At 35.8% G+C, this 19,344-nt stretch overlaps 1 protein-coding gene across 1 annotated transcript in view; it reads left to right on the top strand.

The window, feature by feature from the left end:
- Window positions 1–19,344, top strand: part of RecQ4 (RecQ4 helicase) — a 57,340-nt gene that overhangs the window by 7,162 nt on the left and 30,834 nt on the right. The window contains exons 3-7 of the mRNA XM_083135748.1: window positions 7,993–8,213; window positions 9,129–9,268; window positions 11,081–11,204; window positions 13,467–13,696; window positions 17,619–17,888. Of these exons, the coding sequence (XP_082991874.1) occupies window positions 7,993–8,213; window positions 9,129–9,268; window positions 11,081–11,204; window positions 13,467–13,696; window positions 17,619–17,888 (985 nt within the window). The remainder of the gene's footprint in view (window positions 1–7,992; window positions 8,214–9,128; window positions 9,269–11,080; window positions 11,205–13,466; window positions 13,697–17,618; window positions 17,889–19,344) is intronic.

Genomic DNA, 19,344 nt, shown 5'->3' on the forward strand with positions numbered 1-19,344 from the left:
ATGCTAAGACTTTATACTTCTTGCCCAATACCTTGGGTACGATACGCTCCTCTACCCCCTAAAGAAAATCTTTTGATTTTCACCTAAAGATGAAAGATTTAAAGTTGTATTCCATATCGATCCTTTCTATGGAGAGATTTTTTTTTATTATAAAATATAGTGTACTAAAAATATTGTAATAACATACCATTACCCAGAATATATGTACATGGAATAATATAGGTCCTGAAAATATAGATATATCACAAGTCTCGATAGAAAAAAAAAAAAAGAAGAAAAAAATACATGTCTGCGTAAAGCATATAAAAGGTAAACACTGGCACGTGAGTTTGTTATGCTAACTTGACAATCTGCTCGTGCGCGTATTCATTGAGAGGCTTACGCTACACATCTGAGTTCCAATACTACATGATGACGTAGCGAAGTCCGTGCATAAGCATGCAACACTCTGACACCACGTGAGAAAATTATAAAAGCATTGTTCCACAAGAATGGATCTTGTCAAAATTTATGTCTCAATGACAGTGTTGCGAAGTGACTTCGGTATGCATAATAATTTTTTAGTCGTAGCTCCCAGTTTATGTTGTCTATAAAGAAGTCCATTTTCCATAACATAATAGCAGGCTTGCCTCTGCAGGGAGGGGTTGGGTGGGTTGTTGCCCTCCTCGTCTTCTTTTCCTTCCAAAATATTAATAATATTTCCAAAAAAAGAATCCTCTCGTTGGTGTATAGCAATATCAATTGTCTCATCTAACAATAACAATGTACGTGGCTCTGGAAGCTCCTCGTCTTCTCCCTGTGGATCATGTTCTGTTTCTCTGCTGATAGCATCCGCCATATTTTGTGTAGTTTTACAGTGAATTGGCGTAAAATCGAACTCGGCCATCAACGTGTACCATCTAAATAATTTGTTTGAAAGTTGCATTGAGGAGCGAATGAATGTGATTGCTTGATTGTCGGTAAATAATTCGAAATGTCGGCCCAGTAAGAAGAATCTGAATGACTTAAATGCGTATATGATTGCCAACAATTCTTGCTCGATGGTGGAAAGTCGAGTTTCATGGTCTTTTAAAACTCTACTGCAGTAGGAAATAGGCTGAAAATCACCGTTCCCATTCGGTTGTAAAATCACCGCGCCAATAGCCTTACTGCTTGCATCCGTATATACCCTTACTTCTTTGGATGGATCATATGCCATTAATACAGGAGCTGTAAGTAAAGCCTCTTTCAACCTCTCAAACGCAGTTTGCTGTTCTTCCCCCCAGAGAAATTTCTTCTTCTTTCCTATCAATTTTTGCAAGGGAAGTGCCATCTCGGAATATGATTTTAAAAACTTCCTGACATAAGATGTTAATCCGAGAAATGTGCGAACTTGTTTCAGAGTTGTCGGTGTCTTATATTTCTTGATAGAATCAATGATTTTGTCATTGATCCGATAGCCAAATTTTGAAATTTTATGTCCTAAAGCAATGATCTCAGCGTAGCCGAAGTGACATTTTTCTATTGCAAGTTTCAATCCCGCGGCCTGTAAACATTGTAACATTTTCTCCAGAGTTACGAGCATTTCTTCAAAGGTATTTCCAAAGCAAAATAAATCGTCCACATAATGGGCAAAGTGATTGGGATCCAAATTTGAGCAAGCAAGGTGAATGCAACGAGTCATCGCACTTGATGAACTGACATGGCCCTGTGGCACGACGTTCATTTGATACTGTGACATTCCTGGTATTGTAAATGCTGTATATTTCTTACTATCCTCGGTGAGAGGAATATTAAAGAATCCGCTCTTCAAGTCTGCCGTACAGTAATATTTCTTGCCCCCCATATTGTATAATATTTCATTGATGTTATTCACACCCAGAGCGTCAAATACAGACGAAACATTCAATCTGCGATAATCCTGGCATAATCTATAACCCCCCTTTGCCTTCTTTACAAGGATAACTGGAGAGTTAAAGGGTGATTGTGTAGGTGAAATAACACCTTGCTTTAATAAAGTCTCAATCTGATCTTTAATTTCATCACGAAGGTGAACTGGAATCGGGTAGGATTTTAAGTGAAATTCTGTGTCATCTTTTAGTTGAATTCTATGTTTATAATTCGTGGCTCTACCTATATCATCCTTTGACCACGCAAAAACATGTGGATATTTCATTAAAACAGCCAAAAGTTGCTCTTTTTGCTGGGCTTCTAAATTCGGATTCACATCAAACCGACTAGGGTCCGCCCGTGCGTCACTGACGTTCCCTGACTCTTCCGTCGCAAAAACCTGTGCCTGTTCACCAATTTCATCCTTATTCTCATCATTATTGTTACTCATGATTGGCCTATCCCATGTTTCAGCTTTCCCGATAATAGTGCCTTTCTTAATTGTAACATTATAATTTAAAGGATTTGTGATCCAAATGAGATTCGAATCCGGATTAATAATTGCTCTGGCAACCATCAATCCCGTTTTCTCTTGAAACTGTAGGTCCGGTTCCAAGAGTGTCCTATCTTTGTCATATGAATTAGCCAATTTCAATGGAACGCACAAATGCGTCCTGGGTTTCACTTTTATCTTTTTAGCAGCTACAAATTCTGGTTGCAAAACATGATGTAACAAATGGGAAACTTTGATTGACACGTCAAAAGCTTTCTTATTCTCATTTTTAATTTGGTTTCTAGGAGGTGTGCCGAATCTATGCAATGTAAGCTTATTTTCCTCAAAATCTAACTTAGCCTTTTGTCCCTTCAAAAAATCATTTCCTAATATAGTAATTTGATTAAAATCCTTAACAATTCTAAATGGATGAACAAATGTTTGGTTATGTATAGAAAATGGTAGTAACACAATTTCCTTAACCGTCAGTTGACTATTAGTGACCCCTCTAATCGCAGTATTTATATTAAATCGCTTGGCATTGACCGGTATGTTCTTATCTCCCGTAACCGAAATTTGACTTCCACTATCCAGGATGAACTGTCTAATTTCCCCATCTACTTTCACATTGATGTAAATCAGATCTTCAGAAGGAAAAGTAGAGACTGTTAGAGTTTTTCCCGAAAGCCTTGCACCTAGGTCCCCGTCATTTGCAGGTCTTACTCGTTTAAAATTGCTTCTGTTCCGACAAAAAGTAGAATGATTTGTATTTACAACCTGATTAGCATGGTTATTTGGATCTTCGCGTCCCTGTTGTTGCTCCAAAAATGTTCGCGGCGATGAAGATGAAAAATGCGAACGCTGAAATCGAGGGTTACCGCCATTGCGCCATCGCCCCCTATGCGAACGTTGCGACTGTGTGTCGAGATTATTATTGTGGTTGTTATGCCAAGTATTTCTATTCTGAACTCTATGATTACTATTATGATAATAGGTTCTTCTATTGTTTCTGTCTCTATGTTCATTTTCTCTAACTGTATATGAGAATGATGACTCAGTGAATGAATGTTTTTTCCTATGTTCTGCAAGTGCATTTACTTTAGCCTCAAGATTCTGAAATTGCAAAACTAAATCTGACTCATGAGACTGGAGTCCCGTGTTCGACTGTAATTGATCAAGGTCTTGTTGTAGTGCATTTAATCTTTCCTCGATCTCCCGATTAGCCTGAGAATAACTTATGTCAACATGACCATTGACCGTGCGCTGCAACGTGATAGCTTGCTGAGTCGGCATGTAGGCTCGACTCGATTCAGAATACGACAGAGCTTTCATTGTCTCACATTCAGTTTCTAGAATTTTACGTTTTTGCACAAGATATTTGAATTGTTCAACATTTTTCAGGTCTCGTAACATTTCATGCACTGAATCATATTCCCTGTTATAAACTTCTTTCATAAAGTTAGGTTGTAAACCCCCGCTTATTTGCTTAATTTGCTCACTAATGTCCATGGCAGGATCTAATTTTAATAACAATAACTGTTTTTCTCTCACATATTTTGAAACAGGTTCATTTTCCTGATGGAAGCGTAATCTGATTTGTTCCTCTAATTGAAAAGTGTCCCCCGGTTCCGTAAATTCTTCCACAATTTTAGTTTTTAAAGTTACAAAATCTATATCCTGTGCTTCCTGAGTTCGACTCCAAGTATTGAACCATTTCAATGCTGAATCAGCCAAAAATGCCGGTAGCAATTGCCTTTTCTTTAAGTCATTCCACTCATTAAGAATAGCTAAACTTTCAAATTTGTCAATGAATTTTAATACATCCTCGTGAATGTTACCTTGAAACTGGATAGTTTCGAGAATATCGGGGTAGATAAATCTAGATTGCGCCATGATTCTATGATTAGCCTATGCGCAGGAAAAATGCTGGATTAGCTTAAAATTAGCACTAAGTTGCTTGTTTTCTTTTCTCATCCCCCCGTGGCTTTGACAGGACATTATCAGCAATTCAATTGTTTACTCTCCCGGAAATTTGATAAGTTAGGTTCAACAATCCCGTAACAGAGTGACGACAGTACCGAACACATCTTTAAAATATTTAACCAACCTTTATGCAACATCCTAATGTTAATTCTCATCTTTTCACAAGCCAATAGCCGAATAACCTAGTTAAAGCTCTACTCTTATTTATTTGCGCCTTACCGCGTAGCATATTGCTAGGCCTACCTTTTGCTTTCTTTTCTTGATCTTTGGTAACAATTGATAATTAACACAACGTGAAGCGCTAACAAGTGAAAATTCCGGCGCCATATCTCCCGTACGTAATTTGAAAAGCTAGAAGGCTCTATTATTTTCATCATATTTCGGAATGAAATAGATGAAAATCGCAGTATTTCACGTACTGCAGTGTTTTCTCATCACATTTGCAAAAAAATTGATGAGAAGCCCTAAGCAGACTCCACCACGTAACGCAACTCCCATGCTGCGTTTGGGATCGAACCAAGAACCTCTAGATTGAATTGGGTGATGCAGTTATTTCTCATTCATCTCTCAGATGGTTATCACTCGCTTGGCCTAAATGTGATAAATGCAAGAGGTTACCTTTTAAAGGAATGGCGATAGAAATTAGCTTAGATTGGATATGGGTTTTATACTCTCCATGACTGAACCGATATGGATTGGTTAAGAAAAGGATATTACTTGCCTTACAAATATATGAAGATTGTTCCCACGCTTGTCCTCTCAACTATCACTTGTCTCTTGTCACACACCATCGTCCAATAGTCGTTCCCCACTTTTTTCCTCTCTCACAATCCGTAGTCCTTACTCTCTCTCGTATTCTCGCCAACTGATCACACCTCCTGACAATTCCAACACTCATGCCACATACGACTTCCAAGTCAATCACCCGACCTTTGCCTGATTACTTATTCAGCATTCCTTTCTCTGATACCTGCTATGCTAAGACTTTATACTTCTTGCCCAATACCTTGGGTACGATACGGTAACTATCACTTAATAAGAAATTTATTTTAATTTCTGTGAATTGTCTTATGATGAAAAATAAATTATTTAAGACAAAGAGAGAAGGTAATTGACCTTTGAATATTTTAGTGGAGTTGAAAGGGAAATCTAACAGTTAAAGGAGAAATTAATTGTTTTTTGGTGTCATGGGTGGGACACAATAGAAAACACAAGTAAATCAAAAACTTAAAATAAGCGAATAATATTTAAAATACCTTCTACTTTCTACCTTAATTATGTGTAATACTTGGAATTCTTATCCAAAAGACAAATTAAGGTTGTTCACTCACAAGATAGGGAATTAAGATTGTTCACTCACAAGATAGGGTAAATATACAGCCTTGCATTTAATTTTAAAAATTGAGGTTCAGGGTCGCTTTCACATGTGTATTTTTTTATGTAACATTCAGTCATATACGTGGGTTAATTCATAAGTCATGGCATTTTTTTTTCTTCTCGCGAACAGGGAACAACACGAAAAATCTAAGATAAACGTTCGAAAGTGTATGGAATGTATCTTCGAATGAAGCCACCAGATGAAGTCTGGATGCAGGAGACTCTCGTAGGGAAGAGGCAGAACACAGGACATTGGAGAACAGTGTTTTATGATGGCATGAACAAGAAGTACACAAGACTACACTGTTTAACAACCTTCAGAGTATTCACCCAGGTCACCCACTGTCCGTTGCCAGCGATTTGGCAAGCGCTGAATACCATCCACTGCATGTGCAGCACTAACGTGTGCTACCTCTCCCCAAAATACTTTTATGATCTCTTCTTTGTTGGCAATCCGTTTCCCACGCAATGGCTTCTTCACTTTGGGGATGAGATCATAGTCACATGAACTTAGATCAGGAGAATAAGGCGGGTGTGGAAGAACCTTCCATCCCCACCGCTGTAAGCGATGCCTAACATTGTCCGCCGTGTGAGCTGTTGCGTTCTCGTGTAGGATAATTTTCGAACGCTGTCATTCACTGACTGAACTTGCATGCACACTTACTACCCCCACCGTTGTTCACATACACCATCTGGTGGCTTCTTTCTCAAGTCCATTCCATACACTTTCAAACATATATCTTAGATTTTTCGTCTTGTCCCCTGTTCGCGAGAAAGAGAATAGTTGCCATCACTTATGACCTAACCCACGTATGTAAAAGAAAAATATGTTAATTTGGATATGGTAAGGGTTTTAACACTACAGTGTGTTTCAAAAGTCGCACAACCCAAACTTTGAAAATGTATATCATGAAAACCGTAAGATATATTTACACCAGGTTTTCTGCACTAAACTAATCATGTAAGCAGCTATCACTGGGTTAATAAATTTATGTTAGCATGTATCCAAATAAAAGCAATTACATTATTTTAAAAAATATTGTTAATTTGCTGAAAACATCTGAGAATTGATTTTCAACAATATATACCAACGTAGAAATTTTCAGTGAAAAATGCAGGTTCGACCAGGACTCGAACACGGGTCTCTGATATACTGTGCCATTGCTCTAACCACTGAGCCAGCCTGGCCTCATCTATTTTTTCGCTGTCGCTGTTTTACCTGTGTGGAATCTTCTCTGCCAGTGTTACCACAACGGGATCTGTTGTCTTTGAAATACAGTAGACTTCGACGTTGCCTGGTTCCTCCCAGCGTAGAGATGTTAATTATTGAAGATCAGGCACACACAGGAAATGTACTACATAGAAATTTTCAGCGAAAAATGCATTAACATCTCTACGCTGGGAGGAACCAGGCAATGTCGAAGTCGACTGTGTTTCAAAGGCAACAGATCACGTTGCGGTACCACTGGCAGAGACGATTCCACACAGGTAATCAGGCCGGCTCAGTAGCTCAGTGGTTAGAGAAATCGTTCGACCTGCTAGCATTGCCATATATATATCTCATAAATGGCACTTTTCACTCAACCCATAACATCGCCAATAAAAATCCATCAAATGTTGCACATGAGCAATATTGGTCACAAATGATAGATTGATATGGCATCAGTCATCAGACATATAATTATGACCCTTCGATAATTTCTTACATATTTTTCTCATTCAAAAGTGCATTTCTGTAAGAATTTTAACGCTGCCTTCCTCCAGTTATTAATTTATCTAAATTTTCTGTATGGAGAAAACTGATAATTTTAAGCATTGAAAAGTATCGCAATGGATGAGACTTTATAATGCAGAAAACCCGGTGTAAATATCTCTTACGGTTTTCATGATATACATTTTCAAAGTTTGGGTTGTGCAACTTTTGGAACACTCTGTATAAGAAGCTGAGCACCACGGTATTCAAAACATCGCTAAATCATTCAATAAAACAGGAAATGGGGTGTTGGTGGACAAAGAGTAAAAAATTATTACTGACCCTTTGGAATGTTCACATCGTTGATTTAAAAAAAAAAATCATTTGCTAACTTATGCTGTACTGCAATTTGAACTTAGAATCATCAAAATTTCGTACATATTACAGCATAAGATCACAGTCGCCAGGCTGAAATTTGAGTCGCCATGGCGACCGAGATTTTTCGAGCCCTGTGCATAGCTATATGTACTTTTTATGTATACATAGTGCAATACTGATTTTTATTTCCGTTTTACAGGAAAGTCGAAAGTGGTAAAGCTAATGAGAATTATGTTAGAATCAACATAAAGAAGAAGATCTACGTTAGAGGACGGAAGAACACGTCTTACTCAAAGTACAAGAAGATGATGTGGAAGAAAAGGCAGAACTCTTCTATAGATGACGATACAAAAAGTGGGAGACTGTTGAAATGTTTCAAGTGTGGCGATATTGGACATTTTGCAAGAAATTGTCTGAAAGGTAGAATTTTCCATTTCTTCACAGAATCCATTTCATTTTATTTGTGGCTAGTATTGTATTTTTTATGTTTATAATGCTTGAGAAAAACTCATAAATTACATTCAAATGTTGAGAAAGACATCCCTGATTTATTTTGAGGTATAGGCCTAGTAAAAGGATTATTAGAGAGAAAAATCTTACACATAGCAACGTATGATCTTGGATTCTAAAATAATGATTGCTATTGCAGAGGGGAAAAATAGTCAGTAATGTTAGTAAATGTTTTTTCATCTTGATCTGCAATTTGTTAGGTTTTTTTTGTAAGGATTGTTCAGTATTTTTTTATCTTTTGTGTTGTTGACTGCAATTTGTGATTTTTAAATTTTTGTTATTGAATTTTGGGGTATACATAATGACTTTCCCGTAAGATGGTAGATTTTTCTTGGTTCATTAACATTTTTTCTAACCTTTTTCTTGAGCATTGACTCTTCATAATGGTGAAATATACAGGGTGTTTCCATGACCATGTTACAGACTTTCAGGAAGAGAGGCAAAAGCACCACATACAGGATATGCAGCCAGCGGACTACCATGCAATATTGCTTCAATGATTGAATTGGCTTACTTCGTTTTCTTCCAATTTTTACAAGTCTCAAACATGAGTGATGATGTGATGACATTGATGAAGGGACACTCACAAAGAACACCCATGCTCAGACCTGGATTTGAACCCGGGACCCCTGGTGTCTTAGCACTTTATGCTAACCACTTCGCGACAGAGGTCGGCTTAATATTTGTTCAAGGACAGCAGTACATTTGACTGAGGTTTCAGTTGATTGCTCTTCGTATTGAACATGAAATGAATGCATTCATTTACACTATACTTAAACTGCCTCATGATCTAAAGGGTGTAACTACTCTCTTTTTGTTCTCCAGTTGAGAATCAACAGTGTGCTGAAGAGGAGGAAGAAGTGTATTTTCCAACCCTTGAGGAAGCAGCTTTGATGGCGGACCAGGCCTCTGAGGAAGCCCATAGGAGAAAGAGGCAAAGGGAGAATGCTGTGGCAGAAGTTCAGGTAGTGTATAACGGGCACCACCATTCTCATCATTATTTATTTCTTCTGGAATAAAGTACTATCTTATCCACAAAACTTTGTTTTTGTTAGTTTTATTACTTTTGATAGCCACTGTCACCATCTTCTAGGGTAGTATTACACAACTATTACAGTCCCGCCACTCTTATATCTGGCATGGGAACTGCCTTTATGGCAGTGACCTTATGTTACCGCGTTTCCCTATGAAGGAACTTGCGGTCAAACAACCAATTGGGCCTAGTGCTTAGGCAAGATCCAACAATCCAACAACGTTAAAGATCCCCCTCCCGAAAGCAGCCAGTAGGGTACCAGGATTGTGTCAAAATAACCATTCTGCGCTGTGATTACACACCAGTTCCTGATACCTGGACCTTAACATTTAACTACTTACCTTAAGGTTCTGTTGGCAAGAATCTGTTGTAATGACTTTTAACACAAGCAATGTGTTCACTTTTGGCACACACCTCTCTGTAGCTTTCACATCATCATGCTGCTTTATATAGGAGTAGATTTTTAACTTGAAAACACAAGAAAAGTTGTAAAAAATAGTAACCAGCCAGAAGTGAAACCGAAAGAAATGTGACGTGGCAACTTCTGTCTTGCTTTTCTGTTTGTCTTTGTCTTTTCAGTCTTACCATCATTTATTATGTTTCAAAGTTTAGAATGTTCAGCTTCCTGATGTAGCCACATGATGTGTGAGGAAAGTAGGTCTGATACCAATGCTGTGTATTGGTTGGAATTTATTTACCAATATCAGGTGACAGGAGTAGACAAAACTAAAAATAATTCAGGTGTCAGACCTTTTTTTTCAGGAGCCAGCATTTTTTTCTTCATTTGCGAAGCCATGAATCCAACTTAGATAAGCTATGAAATGTGATCTTAAAACATTTACCTTATTATTTAGAATAATATTGAATTAAAAATAATTAAAATTCTTGTGCCGGAGTGGCCTTCTTAAAGAAGATTCAAGGAATAATAGCATGAATAACTATGCCGTACATAATAATATATGACCCAGACTAACATATCGCTGCTGATTTTAAAATTTAGTTGGCAACAGTGCAAAAATTTATAATGGCAAGTTTATTATTATTCTGATTTAATGATGTACATGATAAAGAAAACACACAAAAAAACATGTTATTAAAGAAAAGTTATATAAATTTCCATAAATAAACTGAAAATATTAAAAAAAAAAATTTTTTTTAACCCTGCCAGGTGATACTTTTCTGAATTTGTGTCTTTTGTAGGGTCCTCAAAATGCTGCAAGACACTTTTAATTATCCTGAAAATTGTGGAAAATTTCAAGTTTTTATTAATTTTGCACCAGCATTGGGTAAAGTGGATATTGTATTTAAATGCTGGGTATTTTCATGTAATTCTTGAAAATTTTAAAGAAAACCCATGCATACTGACACAGATATATTAATCAATATTTTAATCTTTTAATTGTTGCAATTTTCAAGCATTGGTTCTAGACGAAAGCTACAGGAAAAGAGAGATATGTGCGAATAGCAGCCATTTCTTGTGTGAAAATGTTGGCAGTTAGAGTTATATGATTTATTTCTGGGTGTGCTCTGAAGTGCACTGGAAACGCATCAAATTAATGTCTCTATAATACATATTTGACTGATGAGTGTTGTCAGTGAACAAATTTTCTCCAATTATTAGTAAGGTGATGGTATATCTGTTTACTCAGAGGTGCAACCTACCAAGTGGCTTTTTGTCATACATGTATGTGAGCTTTATTTCCTCTTCATATAATTAATAATCACATATGTATTATTTATGCAGGTTCCGAAGGAGAGCAATACCTGTGAAGAGGTAGAACAAAGCAAAGAGGAGGCTCCACAGATGCGATCACGAGGATCTAGAATTGAGCCATACTATCAACTCAATGAAAATGGATCTGTGATAGGTAATAAAGGCTGTTTTAACCAACCCAAGTGTGGTACCATGGGGTCCATTTGAGTCCCAGGCTTAAATAAAACTGCATGTATCAAAACAAGTAAAGTTTTTGTGGCACTCATCTTTCTTGCTTTAAAGTGTTCAGATGTAAGATTTGGGGGGGGGGGGGGAGGGAATGATTGGTTACGCTTTTATAACCCTGTATTTTACTTGTAATAGGTTTTAGAGTTCCTTGAATCAGTCAGATGAGTATTGTGAATCTTTGTTATTGTCTATAATTTCCTGAAATTTGAAAGAAAGGAGAGTTTGTATGATACTATTGCTACCAAGAGTAAATATATGTTTTTATTCACTTTAATACAAATCTTATTAAAACGTTACAATGTTATTGTAATCTGTTTCTTCTTTCTCTTAACAAACTTGAAAGATCATTAGTAATTACAGCATTCTATTTTGTTCACACTTACTGCAATTTTTTTTAAATATTTGAGTCCCCGTAATGTTTAAATATGATAAGATAATGTTTTGGTTCATTGACTGCAACCCCTTGGTACATAGCATGTAAATTTTTTTATGGTACCACACAACTAGTTAAAACCATTTACAGCTAATATTCAGATACAACTGTTTATTGATTGTGTGCATGATGAAATTCATACCATATACATCGCACACTGCGTGTGCTGATTTTAAATTCCCATATTTTCCCATTAGATTTTTCCCCATTGTAGATTATTCCTGATGATTCCAACATAGCAAAATATTACGAAATGTTCATTAATTATACATTTTCCCACATTTTAAGATTTTTCTCCTTGATCCCCTGAAAAACATCTGATCGAGGATTCACTATAGTTAGTGGGCTATGCTGTGAAATCATGTCATAAATTCAAATTCCCTCCACTTTTTACAGGTCTCATTTAACATGCTGCTAGGTGGAAATGCTAAATTTTCACATTTATCACTCGATTTAAAGAATAGTAGATTCTAAATTCCAAAATCCATTTTCAAATTCCGGAAAATAGAATACGAATTATAAATGTTGACTAAAATGTGTGGCAAAAGAAAACACTGGAATGACTATGTATTTTGATGCATGTGGTATGTAATCTGAAAAATAACAATAATTATTAAAGAGAAACAGTTATGCCAGACACCAATTATCTAGCTTATTGATTAGAAATTCTGCAAGTATATGATAACAGTAAATTAATATCCATCTATAATAGGGATCGGACCGATTAATCGGTATCGGCAGATATAGGCATATCGGTTTATCGGTAAAATTACCGATTATTTTACCGATCCGATATATCGATAAATATCTGATAGATTAGTGCAAAATTCTGCTGTTTTGTTGTAATTTTTATGGATAATCTCCATGCCCTACTTTATTAAAAAGTAAATGTCTAAATATGCAATTTCTCTTGCACGGCAGTCTTTTTATAACACACAATTTTTAAGGAGGTCAATGAACCTTTCAGGTTCTTCCAGGACCATTTCTAATTTTATATCGGATCGGTAAATTTTATATTGGTAGTTTATCGGTATCGGCCAAAATTTCATATCGTCCCATCCCTAATCTATAATAATAATAATTGTTCATACTTGTTAATTGATTTTATATCAACCCCCTGCAAACATTCCTAGCAACGCTTGTAACTCAGAACCTTCCATTCCTAGTACAGTGCCACCTCAATTTATGGTTTTTCAGAGGACTAAGCTGAAAAAATTTAAAATTTGGGAAACTTGAATAACATTTTGGTATGTTGGGAGCATCAAGATCGAATACATAATGCAAGAAAATGTAAAATTGGGGTTCCACTGTGTACACAGGGTGTCCAAAATATAAGCAACTGCTTTTTTTGTTTACATATGAGGAACACATTCCTGAGGTTATGCTGCTTAGTTTTGTGACACCCTGTATAATTATTTCACAACATGGCTTCAGAAGAACTTGCTATGAAGTGACCAAACAAGGAAATACTGTACCCCATAGAATGTACTTTTTGTGTATGATTTTAGGTATTAGAATGCTAACGTGAATAGAATTATTATTTCATCTTCATGTTGCATACTTATGTATACATTTTCATTTCATAAACAGACAATAATAGACTGGAATGAATCGGCATCAGTATGGTATTGGTTCATCCCCAGTTATAAATAATAAGTTTAATAGAATTAATTTCCAAAAATCATTTGTAAGTCTGGGCATGACTTAAAATATTTTTGAATTAATGATGTTTTATCATATTTAACAATTATTTAGGTACTCCTGATGAAGTATATGACATTCTCAAGATGTTTGGACATGAAACGTTCAGGCCAGGTCAAGAAGAAGCTGTAATGAGAGTATTATCTGGCTTGCCCACTCTACTCATATTGTCAACAGGGGCAGGAAAGAGCTTGTGCTACCAGCTGCCTGCGTACATGTATGCTCAAAGGACTAGCTGCATCACACTGGTCGTCTCTCCATTGGTATCGCTTATGGAGGATCAGGTGAGTACCTAGGAACAGTAATGTTTAATGCAAATGTAACAAGAAAGAACCTTTCCAACATAGTTATTGCTAGAATCATAAAAATCAACAAAATATATATCTGACCATAAATATGCCCTAAGAACAATCAAGTTTCTAATTAATTAATAATATTTTCTTCATAGGGTGTAAAATTATTATAGGATTAAAAAAACAAAAGAGAAACAAGTTTGTGGGACAAGGGGTAGAAGAAACTAAAACTACCATTCAGATGTTCAGATCCTGTTTCTCAGGATCCAGCCTTTTCATGCGGGTTCTTTCAGAAAACCCACCTCGAAAAACCCAGTCAAAAAGTTATTGCTTTAAATACTTGTGACGTTCTACGATTGTCAAGAATTTTTGGAAAACTTCTAAAGGAAACGCTTAGCAGAGCTTATAATACTAAAAATAATGAATGTAGTACAAATTAAAATGTTTTTTTTTCAGGGTATTTTCCTCAAATCATGCTAGAAAAGGACTATAAGGGACTATATATCCAGGAAACAAAAAATAAAAAGTATCAGAAATTTTTAGATAAAACAATTGCATTTTTAGAACAAAGCTTATAATTTTGAAATGTGGTAGCACCTTGGTCATCAGTCACTTCCTTATGTGGGAGAAACCATAGTGGTACATCAAAGTTCAAACTGTAATGATCAATTGATACAATAAATTTTTTGCATGTTTAATCATTACAAGGGAGAATTAAGTACATTTTATTGAAATGTCTTTAATTGTGGCATAATTAAATCAGAACACACTTTAAATAATTTTTCTCATTTCTCATCATAATGGGTTGCTTGCCTATGCAGGATAAATGTTATTTGTGTCTGGTCAGGAGCTCTGTACCCATGTAAGTTGTGCACCTTCATGATCTACCACAATTTCAGTTTTTTTTTCTTACTTTTATTTTTAAGGGTGTAGGGTACTCAAGTAAGTACAGCATATATGTATACTTTCATATTTTGATCATATTTGACATTTTCATAGCTTTGAATAGTTTATAGTTTTGAGCTTTGTGCATGAAAATTACAGGAGCATTATGTACTTGCACTATAATTTGACAATAAAGTTATAATATGGGGCATGAGTTAGAGTGGATGGGCAGAGAGGAATAAGTCATATATTTAGTGGCCATGATAACTGATATAAATTTAGAACTATTTACGTAAAATTCTTTTTGCAGGTAGAAAACTTGTGGCAAAATTTGACAATGTGTTTCAAGATGGTGTATGAAAAACTGATTTTCTTTTTCTTTTTTTTAACTGTATGAAATACATTTACGGAGTATAAGGAATTAAACTGAGTCATTTTAGAGATTTCATTGGTATGCAATGATGATTTTGAATTGCCTGATGATATTTGGGATTTGTAATTTTTTAAAAATGTGATAAATATTTTAACTAAAATAATAATAAAACAGACTGCTTGTTTCCCAGTTAAGTTGCTATGTTACAACAATGTAACATTGACAAGATCCATTGTATAACTAATTCATTTTTGTTGAAATTTTTTAACCATTGTTATAACCATATCTTTAATCAAACTAAAAATAAATGTCTGATGAAGGCAGCATGTGTTTTCCTGAAATGTCTCAACAAATTGTGTTTTTATGCTTGTAACAACCGTAGACTACAAGAGAAATAAGCTTTTTATAGCTTGAGAAAGTAAAAATATTCTGAATATAACTGAAAAATGGTTTAAATATGCTGTCAGGTAGAAAATGGTCAATATGCATGCATATACCCTAATGAGGCATCTTAATTTCTATTAGTTTTTCAAAAACATGAGTCCTTGTATATTTGTGGAAAATATCACTTATATTCCATGGGCAATGTTCCATATTTCTGCATTCCCGTTTTTATTGGTTTTCTGATAAATTTCAAAGTACCATTGCCTTTATAATCAAAGGTTTTGTCATCGAAATTAATTGGAAAACCAATAAAAACTGCAACGTAGGAATATAGAACTTCACCTATGCAATATTTAACCCATAACTTGGGACATTTCTTGTTTGTCATGCTATTTTGGATGTGGGGTATTTTCTACCTCGTTCTAAAAACAAGGATCAATTTTCTAGTCTGAGAATCAAAGTAATTTTGTAAGCACGTGTGATAATATTTAATCATGAAAAAGCACAAAAGATAATTATTTTTGTGGAAAGGAAAGCTTTACTGTCATCAAATTTGTACTTTAGGAAATTCATGAACATGGTTTTACGCTATGTTAATAAACACAAAAGATAATAGTGAACAAAATTAACATCAGAACGTTGTAAGGTAAACAATAATGTCTCTATTAATATAAAGACTAACACCATTGTTTCCAAAAATGAACCAAATGTTTAGATTAAATTTAAGCAGTTGTGATTTCTGGGGTCTCCACATACAGGTAGGGTGCACACAACACATCTTTGTTAAGTTTTCTTTCCATTGCCACGAGGGTACCTAAGGAACTTTACATATTTCACCAAATCCCTCTGACGTGAGACTGGAAGTTGTTTCTTCAGAATGGAAGATATAGTTTGTTGAATCTGCCGAGGAACATACTTCTGGTCATATGTGCTTCTGTTAACTGTTTTGCCACAGACTCAATTAAATCATTTTGCTTTCTTCTATTTCTCTGTTGCATTTATAATTGTTTTGTGTAAATATTGCAACGTCCGCGCACCGGAGCACTGCACAGTACACCACGGAGCGGTGCAAAAGTGTACCCATATATGCTAGCTTGTAGCCAGCCGAAGACATGGACTCAAAGTATCTCAGGGCTTGCGGGGTTTAGTATGGAAAGGTCAAAGGTCAACTTGTAAAAGTTTATTTATATTTATACACGCATGTAAATAACCAGTTTAGCACACACGCTCTTAAATCCTCCTCAGTGAGGTACCTGGGCAGTATTAGTATTCTTATCTAATTTAGGGGGAACCAACTAGTACAGGTAACCAATAGGAACTTTGGTAGTCGTCACGTGCCACGCCGTCTGGGGACCACATGCGAAAGCATCAATAGTGAGGGACGGGCCAAAGGGCCCGCGGTTTCACAAAGGTGTTGATATGAAAGGACGCCGCAAAGTCAATCCAGCTACGACAAGGTATGTCCAGTCAGTAGCAAGAGACGGCACCGTACAAAGGGAAGGTCTGGAAGCACCCAGGAGACTTGGGCTTGGGCCGCCACGACCCAAGGGTAGCACATCAAGCTCTTATGGAGCAGACCAGGTAGGTAGGGAATCTGCTTTTCTTATTCTCCTCCTTCCTTCTCAAGGAAGCTATTGGATCCTGGTAGGGGAAACATCCAGACTAGATCTGGGAACCAGGTCTTTCGCAGTCGGCATCTGGCAGTCGACTGAGCTCCGGGCCTCGCTGCTTTGTTTATATACTGTTTGGTGGCAGCACTGAGGTGGGTGGGGAAGATTGGAACTAAGCCGGCTGCAGCGTTGCAAACTCCCTTCAATTCACGAGATGCAACTCGTGCGTTATAAAATATCAAGTTTAGCATTGTAAAAACCACTAGCATGTGGCGATAAAAACTTAACACTTGTGTGCTAAACTGAACACGTTACATTAAAGAAATTACAAGATAAAGAGATTCGACAATGCAAGTTACAAATTAAACAACAATTACTGCACAAAAGATAACTGAATGCGTAAACCACGCAGGGTATTTAGCATGCTTTCTTTAACCAAAACGTGTGTGCCATAACAATATATGCTTAACAACAATGCACTCAAAATTAGATAAAAGATAAATCAAAAGCGTAAGCCTCGCAGGGCATTTCTCAAGCATTAATAATTATATATTAAAGAATATGGGTATCACGCAGGATAGCTAAATGTGATGACCACGCAGGGTCGTTACAATATTCTGTAATAATGTTACCAAGACATGATTGTGACTTTCCTTTACAGGTGACCGGGCTTCCTCCCTTTCTTCATGCAGCTTGCCTCCACACAAATCAGAGTCCGAAGCAGCGAGAGAAAGTGGTCGATCTCGTGAAGAAGGGAGATATCCACATTCTGCTTGTCTCGCCGGAAGCTGTTGTAGGGAGTGAGAATTCAACGGGATTTGGTAGCCTTCTGAGAGAGCTTCCGCCAATTGCATTTGCATGCATCGATGAGGCTCACTGTGTATCCCAGTGGTCACATAACTTCAGACCATCCTATTTAAGGCTTTGCAAGGTATGTGCTTATTGGCATTGAGGTTTTAGTATACACATGGACTAAAGTGAATTGGTCTAAGGTATGGATTTTAGCTAACATTATCTGTGCCGTAATTTGGCATCAAACTTGATGTGAAAGAATTGGTAGATGAATTTTTTTTATTTTTGGTGCATCAACATGTTATTTTGCACCTGTCACAGTATACCAGGTCTAGCCACTTAACCTAACTAAAACCAACACTTCTCTGAGGACTAAAAATGTCTTACCCATATTAAAAAATGAGGCTGTAAACCGATACTCAGCACACAGAACAAACACAGCCTCATAAAGGATTATCATGGCCGTGAAACCAGGCACCAGAACCTTGTTGGCAGGGTGGGTAAAAATCATGATTTTTATTTAAAAATCTTAAATTTAAATCAGATTTTTTAAAATTTAAATCTTTTTTTTTATTTTTTTAAAAAATATGCGTATATGCTTAAGATTGCTTGTATGGTTTTTGGCACCATACATATAGATTTTTTTATATATAAAAAGGCTTTTTCTGGTAAACGGCCCTGTAAAAAATATTTGAACAGTTTGATTAATACAAATGAAAAGTACATGTAAATATACATTTTTCTGTTACTGATACTGTACATATGAATCTACTATGGAAATGTTTGTTGAATGTGTTAATGAAACTATAATAATTTCAGTAACTTTCTCCCAGTGAAAATAAAACATTCTGGATGTACTATATAATTGTAACTCTTGTAGCTGAATTTTGGCAATTTTTTTAATGATAGTTTGCAAAATATCAGCTGCCTTGTTTATTTACAGTTTAATGATAATGACACTTTATGGTTTAACATGATTAGTATTTTGTATATTATTCTACACAAAATGTTTCCTATTTTGCCTATAAAAATTATCGAATTTTAAATCAAGAGAAATGTAAGCGTTTTTACAGTTTACATATTACACTTCCTTTCGTATGAGCTTCACCCCATCAGTACATATATTTTTTTTTTCCTTTCTTGAGGCCTAATAAGCACCATTGAATGATTACGAAGTGAATGTACTTTCACGAAAAGTGATTCTGATATCTACAAAATTCTTATGTACATTATTCTATAAATTATTTATTTAAAGTGATTTAAATCTGATTTTTTTTTATCACCTGTGTTGAAAGTTTAAAACTGTCAAAGTAATGATGTCCGGTTTTTGCATAAGGTACACATTTGTTTCCATTGTGTTAAAATTAAGGTTGAACTGATAACCATATTGATACTGATAACTCTCACCGATTGAAATACCAAAGCTTGAAAACTGTAATCATTAAAAGTTGTTCAAAATATTGATTAATTTTAGAGTGTAAGTAACTCTTTCCAATTATGAGTAGCAATTTAACAGAATTTTGCTTGAAAATATTCGAGTATTACTTGAGAATATTAACGCCTCTGCCCAGAATTTAAATTTCTCTCCTGCTGAA

Source organism: Lepisma saccharinum, chromosome 14 (assembly GCF_977018435.1).
Source record: "Lepisma saccharinum chromosome 14, izLepSacc3.1, whole genome shotgun sequence".
NCBI classification, from domain to species: Eukaryota; Metazoa; Arthropoda; class Insecta; order Zygentoma; family Lepismatidae; genus Lepisma; species Lepisma saccharinum.